The sequence below is a fragment of the Ursus americanus genome, chromosome 2, assembly GCF_024610735.1.
Source record: "Ursus americanus isolate L20-20 chromosome 2, mUrsAme1.1.p, whole genome shotgun sequence".
NCBI classification, from domain to species: domain Eukaryota; kingdom Metazoa; phylum Chordata; class Mammalia; order Carnivora; family Ursidae; genus Ursus; species Ursus americanus.
The window spans coordinates 17,046,624-17,060,627 of record NC_142128.1 but is presented as its reverse complement, the minus strand read 5'-3'; the positions used below and the strand labels follow the sequence as shown (position 1 = coordinate 17,060,627).

General features: G+C 59.8%; 2 protein-coding genes across 6 annotated transcripts; one reads left to right on the top strand and one right to left on the bottom strand.

The window, feature by feature from the left end:
• Nucleotides 1-383: 383 nt before the first annotated feature.
• Nucleotides 384-5,981, top strand: DOC2A (double C2 domain alpha). Its single transcript, XM_045785947.2, has 11 exons — nt 384-551; nt 1,253-1,530; nt 1,898-1,977; nt 2,183-2,257; nt 2,381-2,490; nt 4,150-4,276; nt 4,360-4,419; nt 4,502-4,665; nt 4,773-4,854; nt 4,952-5,048; nt 5,141-5,981. The coding sequence occupies exons 2-11, from the start codon at nt 1,266-1,268 to the stop codon at nt 5,284-5,286; spliced, it is 1,206 nt and encodes a 401-aa protein (XP_045641903.1). The 5' UTR covers nt 384-551; nt 1,253-1,265; the 3' UTR covers nt 5,287-5,981.
• Nucleotides 5,680-13,976, bottom strand: INO80E (INO80 complex subunit E). 5 transcript variants are annotated; one of them, XM_045785951.2, is made up of 8 exons: nt 13,842-13,976; nt 13,616-13,686; nt 13,350-13,402; nt 10,818-10,896; nt 10,609-10,720; nt 10,116-10,232; nt 6,834-6,926; nt 6,127-6,262 (listed from the first exon to the last, which is right to left on the bottom strand). In XM_045785951.2, exons 1-7 carry the CDS (start codon nt 13,920-13,922, stop codon nt 6,855-6,857), a joined length of 585 nt encoding a protein of 194 aa, XP_045641907.1. In that variant the 5' UTR covers nt 13,923-13,976; the 3' UTR covers nt 6,127-6,262; nt 6,834-6,854. The 5 variants fall into 5 exon arrangements, with proteins under 5 accessions (XP_045641904.1, XP_087725187.1, XP_045641905.1 ...); XM_045785948.2 differs by lacking the exon at nt 6,834-6,926 and having other exon boundaries at nt 5,680-6,262; XM_087869061.1 differs by lacking the exon at nt 6,834-6,926 and having other exon boundaries at nt 5,680-6,262; nt 10,116-10,181.
• Nucleotides 13,977-14,004: the final 28 nt, after the last annotated feature.

The following is a 14,004-nucleotide window of genomic DNA, read 5'->3' as shown; positions in this document are numbered from 1 at the left end:
ACGGAGACCGCGGGGGAGGGTGGCGCCGCGGGCTCCGTGCGGGGGCAGGGGCGGGGGCCCGAGGTCTCCGGAGAGTTGGGGAACACCGGGCAGTTCTCGCCGCTGGTTCCCGGTGGCGCAGGCAGCCCCTGTGTCTGCGAGTGTGTGCATGCGAAGTTCTCCGGGGTGGGTTAGTGCATGTGTGCGAGCGTGCGCACGTGGGCGCAGGCGTGTGCGCGGGAGTGCCCGTGGGTGGGTGGGTGTGTGTGTGTGCACTCGCGTGCGTCCCGGACTGTGCCCCGCGGGCGCGGGCGGGAGAGTCCCGCCCCCTCCCCAGCCTCCGGCCGCCCCTCCCCGCCCCCCGCCGCCTGCGCCGGCTGCTTCCTCGCCTCCACCTCGCTCACCCCCTCCTCCCCGCACTTTCTCCTGCTCTCCCTCCCTCCCTCTCGGCTCTCAGCGCCGGACTCCGCGCTCTTCTCGCTGGCCGCCGCGGGAGTCGCCGGCCGCCACCGCCCAGCCTGTACCTGCCGAACCCCCCAGTGCTTGGGCACCTGTTGGAGGCACAGACACAGGTGCAGAGGGCTGGGCCGCCGGGGGCGTGAGGGTGAGGGAGCGCGTGTGTGGTAGCCTGTGTGCCGATGGATGGGGTGTCTAGCTCCCTGGAGGCTGCAATTTCTGGCTCCTCTTGGACAGCCAGTCTCAGGAGGAGGCATCCGAGGCAGGGGTCCCCGCGTGGGGCTGCAGGGTAGGGGGGGACCAGGCAGGCAGGCAGGCAGGCAGGCAGATCCTGGGGCTGAATGAAGGGACAGTGGGCCATGAAAGCCTAGAGGGGTGGGTGACACCCGGACCAGACTGGCGCCTGGTGCAGAGGGATGGACAGAGCCTCAGAGAGACAGAGGAGGGGGCCTGCGGGGCTGCTTCGGAGGGAGGCAGGACCCAGGGGCAGATGGCATCCCAGGATGAGGGGCAAGAGCTGGGAAGATGGCATTGGGACTTGTCCAAAGGTATGTGGGCACGGCCAAGGTGGAGCCAGGACCTATCTGGGGGAGTGGGCTGGCAGCCCAGCCCCGGTGCAGCAAAGCGGGGGTCTGGAGGGCCCAGGCCTCCTGCCTGGCCGCCAGTGGCCCAGGCCACCCTCTCCCTGGACACCTGGGAAGGGAAGCCAGGGAGGGCCCCACCAACTGGGGAGGTTGCCGCCTGGCCCTCAGCCAGCAGACAGCAGGTAAGAGGAGTCCGCCTGGGGCTCATGCTCTCTTGGACCTCCCTCCCGCAGCCAAGGGTGCCACATGAGGGGCCGCAGGGGCGACCGCATGACCATCAACATCCAGGAGCACATGGCCATCAACGTGTGCCCCGGGCCCATCCGGCCCATCCGGCAGATCTCTGACTACTTCCCCCGCCGGGGACCAGGACCTGAAGGCGGGGGCAGGGATTTCAGGGAGGCCCCTGCTCGCCTGGCCCCCCTGGCCCTGGCCCCTCCTGCAGCCCTCCTTGGGGCTACCACACCCGAGGATGGAGCTGAGGTGGACAGCTACGACTCGGATGATACCAGTGAGTCTGGGGGCTGGGAGGGCCCGGGGGCTGAGGGGGGCTTCCGGGGGGGCCGTGAAGAGGGGCTGGGGCCCTGCTGGGCGTGTTGGGGGAGGCGGGCTCTGCCACCACGGCTGCAGTCAGCGTGGAGATTACAGTTTCAGAAAGGCTCAATATTCAATATTTCTGCTGAGACACTCAACCACCCACACAGCCCCAGTTGCGGCCCAGCCAGGGACCCAGACGCTCGCGCACACACTTGCAGGCTGACAGACACTGACACGCACACACCTTGGCCAGCACCGCAACAGCCAGCCTGCCCACTGGTCTCGCGCACACACACCTGTCCTTACACCCTGACGCAGGCTCCCTCTTCCCTCTTTCCCAGCCGCCCTGGGCATGTTGGAGTTTGACCTTCTCTACGACCAGGCCTCCTGCACTCTGCACTGTAGTATTCTCAGGGCCAAGGTGGGTGCTCCCTGCCTCCCAAGCCCTGGCCCTGTTTGCCTGTTTCCAGGTCCCCAGGTTGGACCCCTCCTGCTCCCCCGACCCCTATCCCCCAGCACCCTTCTTCTTGACTCTCCACACCCCCCGAGGATCCACGCTGCAGAGGAAGGCAGGGAGGGAGGCTGGAAGCGTGCAGCCCTCTTCCCTTCCCTCCCCTGCCTTGCAGGGCCTCAAGCCCATGGATTTCAATGGCCTGGCCGACCCCTATGTCAAGCTACACCTGCTGCCTGGGGCCTGCAAGGTAATGGCCTCTTCCCTCCACCAGCCTGATCCGGCTTGTGGGTCTCCTCCTAACCTTCCCCTGCCTTTGGCCCCCATGGGTCTGGGGGGGCATGTACTGAGAATCCCCGTCCCCACACCTCAGGCCAATAAGCTAAAAACTAAGACTCAGAGGAACACGCTGAATCCCGTGTGGAATGAGGATCTGACGTACAGTGGGATCACGGATGATGACATCACCCACAAGGTGCTCAGGTGAGGGCCCCATCCCCCCCCCCCCCATTACTGAGGACTCCAGCTCGTCACCTCCTCTGGGGGCTGTCACTGGCACCTTCTTTGGTTGGTTGATCTGCCTCCCATTAAGCCCCTCAGGTGCTCAGGAACAATCACTGGCTCCCCAGCCCCTTTGGCAGCAGGCCAAAATGTTTCCCTGGCTTTCCTGCTCTCCAAATACCTCCTCCTGCTGCTGCTCCAACAGATGCGTGCCCACTGTGGGCGGGTCAGGTTCCAGACTCCTGACCTTTCCATGGAAAGTGCTCCCCGCTGTGCCTCCTCCTAGAAGCTTTCCCTGGTTGCCAAGAGCCCTCCTCAAAGCCCCCGACAAGGCAGGCCTATGTAGCAGAGGTCTGCCCATTCTGTTGCCTGTGCCCCCCTGACAGTGCTAAGGAGTGCAGTCTTCAGGGACAGGAAACTTACTCCATCATCCCAGGAGGTGGAGCTGTGGGGACTGTAGTCCCTGACCGGACTGAAGGGCAGCACACCGGACTGAAGGGCAGCACAGCCCAGGCTTGTGAGGCCTTGAGCTGTGTTTTTGGCAACAGGGAGGCTGGGGGACGGTTGGCATTGGGGCGGGGGCATGGTCAGGCTTGGGTTTTGGAGATCACCCTGCTGGCTGTGAGGCCGACCTGGGGGGAGCCTGACCCCAGGAAGCCTGGCCCATTTTTCAGATGCACACACACTAGGCCTCAGTAGCTGAGTGCTGGCTGGTGCCCAGCCCTGCGCTGTGCACCTTTACCCTTATTGCCCTTGATCCCGACAGCTGTAGGAAGTGGGTACTACTATCTCCCTTTCATAGACGGGAATTGAGGCATAGGGAGGTTAAATGACTCAGCCAAGGTCACACAGGTAGCTAATAGGTGGCAGAGGTGGGGAACACCCCTCCATGACGGAGCTCCCCAAGAGTGTCAGGACAGAAGGAAGTGCACGGAGCTGCAGAAGGGGACAAACGGAACTGAAGGCAATCATAAGATTTTGTCAGAGACAGAGAATGTGAGCACATAAGCAGGGGGAGAGGGAGGAGCAGACTCCCCGCTGAGCATGGATTCGACCCCAGGACCCTGGGATCATGGCCTGAGCTGAAGGCAGACGCTTAACTGACTGAGCCCCTCAGGCATCCCTAAAAACAGTCATTTCTTAATTGCTGGGCTCATGGGACTCTCCCAGGCTGGTTCTCTGCTCCATACAGACAAGGCCGGGAGCGCCAGGGGAGGTGTGGGATCTCGTCCGACAGCCCAAGGCTCCTCTAGGCGCTTCTAGCCCCTTGCACACTGAATCCGTGACCCACCATCCACCAGTGCCGGCCCTGGGCATGCTGTTCAGCTGGATCCCGTCCCCAGGCTCTGAATGGAGGCAGTGGACGGCGGTGGTCCTCAGGATTTGTGAGGTCCCGATAGGCCGGGGATGGCCTGGGCAGCTGGAGAGGGAGGCATGGAGGAACGGGGCAAATCACAGTATCCTCCTCCCGCCCCAGGCCGGGTGCTCACCCCACAGCCTGCGGGACAGGTGAGGCGTAGAGAATTTAGGGCAGAGCTAGGACTGGCTTCAGGTGCTCAGGGTTCGGTTGGAGGACATTTCTCCCCCACCGGAGCAGGCTCAGGCACGCCAGGGGGCCCTGACCCTGCAGTTCCCTGCCAGGATCTCCGTCTGTGACGAGGACAAGCTGAGCCACAACGAATTTATCGGGGAGATCCGAGTACCCCTCCGCCGCCTCAAGCCTTCACAGAAGAAACATTTTAACATCTGCCTTGAGCGCCAGGTCCCGGTCTGTGTGGGGCTGGTGGGGTGCTGGGCAGGGGGCGGCCCTAGCGAGGCCAGGTTTCCAGAACCTTCTCTCTGTCCCCTCAGCTGGCTTCACCCTCCTCCATGTCGGCGGCACTGAGGGGCATCTCCTGTTACCTGAAGGAGGTGAGGTACCTCACAGGGACCACATCAGGGGCGGGGGTGGTGGTGGTGAGGACGCAGGCTGACCCCCGTGTCTGCCCCACAGCTGGAGCAGGCCGAGCAGGGGCCTGGGCTGCTGGAAGAGCGCGGGCGTATCCTGCTGAGCCTCAGCTACAGCTCTCGGCGCCGGGGGCTGCTGGTGGGCATCGTGCGCTGCGCCCACCTGGCTGCCATGGACGTCAACGGCTACTCCGACCCCTACGTCAAGACGTGAGGCTGCCCTCCCTTCCCCAGGGAGCCCGACCTCTGCGCGGCCTTCCTCTGGGGCCTGCCCTGTCCCTGACCGCCCCGCTCCTCCACCCCGCCCTCCTCTGCAGGTACCTGAGGCCTGACGTGGACAAGAAATCCAAGCATAAAACATGTGTGAAGAAGAAGACTCTCAATCCGGAGTTCAATGAGGTGAGCGGGGCAGGGCCCAGAAACCAGGGGGCCGGGGGGGGGGGGAGGTCAGGCTGGGGCAGGGCCTCACGGAGGATGTGGCCTTGCTCTGCCCCAGGACTTCTTCTACGAGATGGAGCTCTCTGCTCTGGCCACCAAGACTCTGGAAGTCACAGTCTGGGACTATGACATCGGCAAATCCAACGACTTCATCGGTGAGGGAGGAGCCTGACGGCTGGGGCTGATGGGGGGGGCAGGCTGGCAGAGAGATGGGCCCTGACTGTGCCTGCCTCTCGCTGCCTCCCAGGTGGCGTGTCCCTGGGGCCCGGGGCCCGGGGCGAAGCCCGGAAGCACTGGAGCGACTGTCTGCAGCAGCCGGACGCAGCCCTGGAACGCTGGCACACCCTGACCAGCGAGCTGCCCCCCGCGGCCAACGCCCTGCCCTCAGCCTGAGCGGGATGGCACCTGCCCAGCGCGGGCCCCGCGGGGCCGGGGCCAGTACCCAACCTTCGCACGAGTGTGTTGCACGTTTACACGGGGTGGATGCCCCGCCCCCCACTACCTGTTTTGTGAGAGTCCGCGTGACTGTGGGTCTGTCTTCTCGTGAGGGACTGTGGAGATCTATATTCACATATGCAAACTTCCTCCTGCCTGACTCGCTACCACGCAAATATGCAAACACCCGTCCTGGGCAGGCCCGCAGGGGGCTGCTGCTCCTCTCTCCTGCCTCTCCAGGCTGCCCCGTCCCCCTCGGCCCACAGGGAGGAGGTCGGATTCGGGGGGGTTCGGAGGAGGAGAATGTCTCCAAACAAGAGAAGGACAAAAAAAAAACAAAAAAAAACAAAAAAAGAGCCACTCCTTTAATACAGAATCTTCGTTAAAAACCAACCAACCAACCTAGCCCTGTACAGCTGCCCTTTTAAATGGGGGGCCCCCGCAGGCTCTCTGCCTCTCCCAGAGGTGGCAGATGCTCCCGGCCACTCATTTAAAGAACTGTCCCCTGGATGGGGCCGGGATGGGAGGGCAGGGCCTCTGCCCTCCCCCTGGGGACCCACCTCCCAGGGGACATTCGTGCATGTTTACGCCTCTTCTGATTGTGTCAGTGGCCGCCGCATGGCAACTGGGCGTCAATAAACGTCTCTGCGGAAGCTGGGGGCTCGTGTGTGCTGGCATCGGGCACGGGGCAGGGGCTCGGCCACAGAGGGGGTCACTCCGGGATGTCGATCACCAGGTCATCGTCCCCGTCCAGGGCATCGTCCCCGCTGCCCGCGTCGCTGAACATCTGCCGAGGGACGGCGCTCAGGATCGTGGGGGGAGGCATCTTGGGTGGGGGCAGTGGGGCCAGGGCTGCCCCCACCCCGGCCCCAGAACCCCGGCCCGGGAAGGTCAGCGGCCCTCCCACAGGGCAGTCAGGGGGTCCCACCGCCATCTGCAGCAAGGGGAAGAAACACAGGGAGGGCTGGTCAGAGAGGTACTGGACCTCCAGAAGGCTGCCAGGGCCTCTTAAGGCAGTTCTGGGGGACAGGGAAGGGGGTGAAGGCTCACGCCAGGGCTAGTGGACACAGCCGGGCCAGCCAATGCTGGAATCGGGGTGGGGGGCCTGCCCCACCTCAGCCCCTTGAGTCTCAACCCAGCGAGTGCCTGCAGGTGAGGGGTGGTGATGGAGGCGGTGATGAGGGTGGTGGTGGTGGTGGGGGGTCTTACAGGAAACCAGGAGGGGAAGGCCAGGCCCCGCCCTCTCCGGGAAGGCACCTTGGCTGCGCCTGTGAAAGCACTTAGAGCCGGTCACAGCCCGCAGTGCCTGCCTGCCCGCCTCTGGACACCTCACACCCCACTTGCCAGCACTGGCCTCCTCTCCCTACTTCGGGACTCACTGGTTAGGTGGAGGGTGTCCTAGGTCTTCACCCCCCGCCGTGTCAGGCTTCTCTTATATCTTGGATGGGCCCCTCCTTGGGATCCCCGCAGCCAACGGCCGAAGCCAGGCCCTCCTCTCTGCTCACCTGGGCTACGGTACCAGCCTCCTAACTGGACTCCCTGCCTTCAGCCTCTCCCAGAGCCAGCTCCTCCTCCACACTGCAGCCAGAGTGAGCTCTCTAAAACACAAACCTGAGCGTGTCATTCCTCCCCTCAAGGGACAGGCTCCTCACTGCCCTTGGGACAGGCGGGAAAGTATGCCTGAGAACAGGAGTCCCTCCACCTGGAGTGTCCTCTTCTACTTATCAAAAGTCTTGCTTTGTCCTCTGAGGCTGGGAAGTGGCCTCTTCCTGCCCAACCCTCCAGCCCCCAGCCCCTACCAGGAGTCCCCTCCACAGAGAGCTCCGTGGGCCTCATGCTTTGCCTGTGGGCCCAAACTGAGCACCTGCTACGTCCCAAGTGGCTGCCATTAACGGTCCGTTCCAACCACCCTGGAAGGGGAAGGGAGGGGAGGGAAGGGAAGGGAAGTCACGGGCCAGAGGAGGAATCAGAGACTTGCAAATGGAGACTTTGAGGCACAGGCCTGCTGGTCCCCACTGGGCAGGGTCCCATCTGGCCCCAGGTGGCAGTGGCAGGAAGCGCTTAAGTGTGTCTTTACAGGGACTGCTTGCACACCTTCCGCCCTCACAGCCTTCTGCCTGCCTCTTCAGGAGCCCCCAGCCCCGCTGCTGTCCTGGGGGGGGGGGGTGATCGGCCCGAGCGGGCTTTTACCTCCTGGTCAGTGCCTCAGGGTACAGGACTCGGCCAGGACGGATGACAGACAGGAGGCCCAGCTCCATGAGGACAGCCCCCCTCCTCTGGCTGCCACCTTTGGACCCTCACCCTAATCCCTAAGTCCCACCCCGGCCTGGCCTTCCTCAATGGCCTCTGTGTGAGCCAGAGCAGCTCCTGCTTATCCGCAGCTTACTAGAGACCAGGCCCTGGGCTATGTGTTTTCTCTCCCTTAACTCACTCTATTCTACACCGACCCTACTGAACAGAGAAGCAAGCTGAAGCTCAAAAGGTGAAATGACTTGCCCAAGGTCACACGGGGAGTGCGTGGAAAGCTCAAACCCTCTCCGCCTGACTGAGACCCAGGCCCTTCATTGACCTGCTCCTGTCTTCACGGCTGTCCCTTGTCTCCTCAGACCAAGCCACCCAGAAACTTCAGTGACGCCCCACCACTTTACAAGGACCTCCTGGCTCTGGGCACCCAGGCCTCTGTGATCCCCCCTCACCCTATGTTTCTTTCCGCCGTCCTTCCCCCTCCTCATGCCTGCGCAGCCCAAACAATACTTCTGCCACATCCTTGTCTTCCTTCCACTCTTGCTGAGCCTGCAATTTCCAAATCTCACCTCCCCTGGGCTCAAATGTTACCTCTTCTTTGAGGCCTTCCCTGATTTACCCCCTCCTCCATCACAGCAATTGATCCGGGCCTCTCTCAACCAACCGTTTCTCTCCTCGATGCCACAACTCAGCCCCCCATCACCTCTACGTCAGGACCCAGCACCTCAGAAAGCCTCACAGCGTCACACCACACCTGTGCCACACCTCTACCCAGCCGCTCCAGGCTTTGCCGCCTCCGGCCTTCTGCACCATCCTACCCTACAGGCCAGAGGCCAAACCCTGCTGAGCAGAGTGCACGGAGAGCATCATCACCCATTACCTACCCACTTTTCACGCTCAAGGGCCAAGGTCATATAGAGGGTAAGAGGCAGAGCTGGGATCTGAACTCCAGAACCCGCACTCCTAACCACCACAAACGTGACCTCCCATTTTGCCTCCGGCTCCAGTCAACCCAACGTGAAAGCTGTCCTGTCTAGTCCCAATTCCACTTTGACTCGGAGCTGGAAGGCCAAGGGGCCTTCTGTGCCCGCATCTCTCCCGAGGCTCAGCACGCGGGCCTCTTCCCTTCTCCACCACATTCTGCCCCGACAATCACACCCGCCTGCACGCTGGGGCCTTCAAAACGTGCACCCCACAAGCCCCAGGCTCGAGTTCTCCTGTTGTCTCGCCGGCATTTCCAGACAGCATCTCAGCAGGTCCAACCGAACTCCTCGTCTTCCCTCCCAAGGCTGCTCCTCCCAGGCCTCCCCATCTCAGAGGGAGGCCAGCCCACTTCTTCAGTCGCTGGGCCCCACACCCTGGAGCCGCCCCTGGGCTTCACTTTTTCCCATAGCCCACGCGGTCTTCCCGTGGCTCCGTCCTTGAAATCGAGGCATTAGCCACTTTCCAGCCACTCTACCTGCTTCACGGCAAGAGCCTGCTCGGAGGTCTCCCCCCTTCCAGCCTGACCCAGCACCTCCCGGGTCCATTCTCCACACAGCAGTGAGTCCCGTCAATCAGAGAAGACTGCCCTCTGCCCGACCTTCTGCAGCGGCTCCCCATTGCTCCCCACTGCATTCACGGTACAAGCAAAGTCTCTACAACACCGGGAAGGCGTGCCACCATCTTGCCCTTGGTTGTTTCTCAAACCTGCTCACCCTACCCTCCATCCCCTCCCCTGCCTCCAACCGCAATGGTCTCCTTCCTGGTCCGCAAATAGGTGGGGGACACGCCCTCCTCGGGGGCCCCTGCACAGCTCATCCTCCCGGAGACACCTTTTCAGAGAGCCACACTGCCGCTTCTCATTTCTTAAGCCTCTGACCGAACACCGTCCCAGACCGCCCACCCATGGACACCGGCCCCTATCTGCTCTGGAGCCCCCCCCCCCGCCCCCGCTGGACCTGGCCCCGTTTCTCGGTACAAGCACCTGCTTATCTTGTCTGTCTCCCACCTCTCTCGCTAGAATGGGAGCTCCATGGGGGCGGGGATTTGTGTCTGTTTTGTTCTCTAGTGCGCTAGTGCGTCTGCAGCACCTAGAACAGGGCCTGCGACACAGCAGGTTCTCTGGAAACACTTGCTGGGTACACGTGGTTTGATCACTCATTTACAGACACAGAAGAGGAGCCCTAGAGGGTCAGAGAGGACTGCTCAAGGTGATGCTGTTTTTTAACGGGTGCAGTCTTCACCTGACTCCCGATCCCACAACTCTGCCTGTCCTCGGGGGCTGCCTGACATCACAGACCACAAACAATGAGCCTGGCCCCCATGAGTCTTCGTTCTGAGTGCCCCAAGCCTGGTCCTGCCCTCCTTTTTCTCCACATCAAGCCTGTGGGCCAGGATGTCTCTGATCCACCCCTCGGTGCCTAGCCCTAGGTTGGGCCCCCGGCAGCCCCAAATTGATCCTTGGAAGTTCTTGGACAGGCCCCAGCCCCTGTCTCGAGCCTCCCTCAGATGGCGGTCCTCCTGCCGTTCTGGCCCCTCCCTAACAACCCCCATCAGGGTACCTTGAGTTTCCGGGGCAGGCGGGGCCGTTTCTCCCGCTTGGGCCTCAGGGGGCTGGGCTCGGGCAGCTGCAGGGCCAGGTAGTCAGAAGGGAATGGGGGGTAGGGGGGGGAAGCCAGCTGCAGGCAGGAGTGGGGGGATGGAGATGGGAAATGGAGTGGATGGGGTGGGGGGGAGGGAAGAAACGCAAACAGGAGAAGGAATGGAAAAACAAGAGGTGGTGATGAGTGTGGCTCCTGAGAACAGAAGGGGAGGGGACAGCAGCAGGACTGTGTCCTGAGTTCTGCTCTCCTCAGTCGTGCCTGTCCCCCATTCCTAAACCAGAGAGAAGTGGGCAGCCCCGACTCACACCCCTCCAATGGATGCTTGCTGGCCACACCCAGACAGATGTCCCAAGAGTTGGGCCGGCCTCCCCCTGAGGCCTGTCTGCCCAACAATGCCCACCTTACTCCCAGGCGGTTCAGTTACCACTTCCCACCCTTGACTGCAACTCACCGAGCTCAGGTATGGGGAGGGGGCCGTGGAGGCCTGAAGGGGAAACCCCGTTGAAGGAGGCAGGGAGAGGCTGGAGGGGGAGGGGGCACCCCCCAGCGGAGGGCTTCTCTTCCTGGATAAAGGACAGGGGAGGAGAGGATCAGAGGCAGCTCCAAGGCCCAGGCGCCCCTGCCCACCTCCACTTCCAGAGAAGGATGGCTTCTTCTCACCTCTTGGGGGCTGGCGTGTCCGACAGCTTGGGTGTTCCCTCTGTCTCGCTGTTATCTGAAGATGCAGTGGCGTCTGAGTCTGTGAGTGGGGAGGGCTGGTCAGAGGGAGGGTGGGGGGCTCCGGCCTACTCCCCAGAGGTGCAATGTCAATTCTATGGATGGGCCCCGGGGAATCTGACCCCCCAGCTGGCACATACGTGCTCTTCTGGGGAAGCCCACAGCTTCCTAAAACAACCTTTTACAACTGACTTTCTGCCTGGACTCTACCTCGTAACATGTCTGTCAAGCACTTAACTGGGTGCTAGACTCTGAAAGGCTCACCACCACTCCATGTTCATAACCATCCAAGGAAGAAGATGAGGGCATCATGTCCTCTTTCCAGATGAGGTCATCGAGGCTTGAACCCCCATCTCTGACTCATTGACCGTCTTCTCCCACTCTCCTTTATGAGCCTCCTAAGCTGCCTTCAGCTCCTGCCTCTGCTCCACCCCGTGTCCAGGGTCCTGCAGAGCTACCCTTCACATCTCTCCTATCTTTATCCAGTGCTCCACATCCCAACGACCACCAGCTCAGGCCAAAACATCAAAATCGCCAGCTTAGCAATCTCACCTCTCCTGCCACCCACCGTCCATGCCAACTCCAGAATGATCTATAGGGAAAGCTGATCCCAGCCTCCCTGGTGATGTCCCCTACTGCCTGCAAGCATTCGGAGTGCTTCTTAAATCTGGTCTCAAGCTACCTTTCTGGTCTCCTGACGGAACTGTGCTCTTCCTTCACATCATTTCCTCTAAAAAGAAATTTATCTCCCAGTTTTGCACTTCTACCTAGAAGGCCCATTGTTCACTTAACAAATAACCGATACATGGGATATAGGCTGTTCCCAGTTTCTCCGCTCAGATCCTTTAAGAAGTAAAATTAAACACCGCCTCTCTGAGAAGTCTTCCAGAATCCCTCAGGCTCAGTTAATTGCTGGCTCTCCCCAAAACTCTCCACTCTCACTTGTCAGGGCGCTCCTCACACTGTGCTAAGATGTGTCATATGTGGGTGTCTCCCTGACCAGACGGTGGGCTTTTCCAGGATACGAGTGGCGGCTTACGTCTCTGGCTCTCACTCCTCAAGATTTTTCCCACTCTGACCATGAACATGCTGTTTTTCTCATGGCTCCTGTCCTGAAGTCTCCCTCAAACAGGAAGTTACTTGGAAGACCTCAGGGAAAGAACAGGCAGGCAATGAGAAGCAAGACTAAAAGCCAAACTTTTTTTAGTCTAGGTTTGCCTAGGCCTGCGTGAGCTGGCTCCTGCCTATTTCTCTGACCTCATCCATCACCTACCATCCCATCATACATAAGCTAAGCCATTGTGTGTTCCAATAAAACGTTATTTACAAAACCAAGTAGCCTGGCTGCCCATTGTCTGCTGACCCGGCTCCAGACCAGTGTTAAAGGCACCATGGGGACAGGTGATCGTATATGTCATAGGTTATGAGGACCCCACGCTGGAATAGGACCACAAATGCCCACCTTAGCACTTTTTCAAACTGTGGGTCTCAACCCATTAATTGGTCATGAAGTCAACTTATTGGTTTGCAACCAGAATTAAGTTTAAAAAAAAAAAAGGTAAAGAAAAAAGCAGTCTAAAAACCATCAGAACAAATTACATACGATGACCTTCAGGTTGTCTCATTCTGTTGTCTCATAAGCAAGTATGTCCGTGGGACCTTGGGCTGACACGATAAGAAGTGCTCAGAGTGGAGTTTGGAAACATTGCTTTGCATGCTTCAGCCCTTTTGCTCTGCAGACAACCTGGTCCCATCTCATGTCAGGGCATCTGCACTGGCCATTCCCTCTGCCTGGAAATCTCTCACTTGTATCTTCACAAGACTGGTTTCCGCTTCTTACCTAGGTCCCAGCTCAAACATTCCTTCTCAAGAAAGGCTTTTCTGGAGCTATTGACGCTGTCATCTGCTTTTGCGTCGTCTGCAAACTAAGAACGGCTTTTACGTTTTTAAATGTGGGGCGGGGGTGGGCTCAAAGGAAAAATACTACTTATGACATGTGAAAATCACATGAAATTCAAATTTCAGCATGCATAAATAAAGTTTTATTGAAACACATCCATGCTCATTTACTTACATATCACCTGTGGCTACTTTTGCACTACAACAGCACAACTGGGTAGCTGCAACAATTCTGCAAAGCCTGAAATATTTTTTATCTGGCCCTTTACAAAAAAAGCTTATCAACCCCTGCTCTATTCTGATCACTACCATAAAACCCTCATTTTATTCCTTTCAAATCTAAGATCCTAGTTTCTTTGCTTTCCTGTCACCTCCAGCTAGACGCAAATTCCACTGTATCCCCTGTGCAAAGCAATAAATGCTTGGGTGAAAGAATGATAGAGGCGGAGGGCGAGCAATAGATTTAAGAACCACCGGAGGTTTTATCAGCCTCCGCAGCCTATAAGGAGGGGCCCAGGAAGATTGCTGAAGTGCCAGGAGCCACATCCTCTGCCAATTTTTCATGTCCTTGCTCACCAGAAGAATCTTCATCCACGTTCTCGTACTGCAGAAGTCGGTCTAGGAGGAAACTAAGAGAAGAGGCGGGGAGAACAAGTGTTTATTCCCATCTCAGCAATGTTCTCCTGGACCCTGTCTCTTCTGGCTGGCCCGCTGGATCCTCGCAACAGCCCCAAGCCAGGCGCCATGCATTTGTGGCCCAATTCCAAGGATGGGGTCCGAATGTAGATCCACAAGAGCCACATCACCCGCAGACATTCCCCCTTCCCCCCACCGTGTCCCACCTCTTATCCCGGGACACCTTCAGCAACTTCCTCTGCGCCTTCCTCAGCTCCTCCTGGAAGCACTCGTGTTCCTATATCACAGGCAAGGTGGACGCTGAGCCAACGGCCATCCGTAAAGGGGCCCGGAACCCGGCGACAGCTGACTCCGCTCCCTTTACACGTGGGTAAACTGAGGTCCTACCAGCGCCAGGCCTCAACCCCCACAACCTCTCACCCCAGCACTCACGTAGATGAGGAACTTGAGCTTCCGCTTCAGGTTCCGGTATTTCTTCTTGTAGTCCACTTCGCCGTCCGCCGGCCCGTTCATGACCTGCCCCGGGAGCAGTGCCCAGCAGTACTCGGGCGTCCCGCTACCCAGAGCCTGCACAGCCCGGCCTCTCACGCCTCCG

Excerpts from the sequence above, each read along its gene's own strand:
- INO80E (XM_045785948.2), bottom strand. The coding sequence starts at position 13,922 with ATGAACGGGCCGGCGGACGGCGAAGTGGACTACAAGAAGAAATACCGG. Across the intron at positions 13,687-13,841 it reads AGCTCAAGTTCCTCATCTAC|GAACACGAGTGCTTCCAGGA; the intron begins GTGAGTGCTGGG and ends CCTGTGATATAG. Across the intron at positions 10,897-13,349 it reads CGTGGATGAAGATTCTTCTG|ACTCAGACGCCACTGCATCT; the intron begins GTGAGCAAGGAC and ends CCCCACTCACAG.
- DOC2A (XM_045785947.2), top strand. The coding sequence starts at position 1,266 with ATGAGGGGCCGCAGGGGCGACCGCATGACCATCAACATCCAGGAGCAC. Across the intron at positions 1,531-1,897 it reads CTACGACTCGGATGATACCA|CCGCCCTGGGCATGTTGGAG; the intron begins GTGAGTCTGGGG and ends CCTCTTTCCCAG. Across the intron at positions 5,049-5,140 it reads CAAATCCAACGACTTCATCG|GTGGCGTGTCCCTGGGGCCC; the intron begins GTGAGGGAGGAG and ends GCTGCCTCCCAG.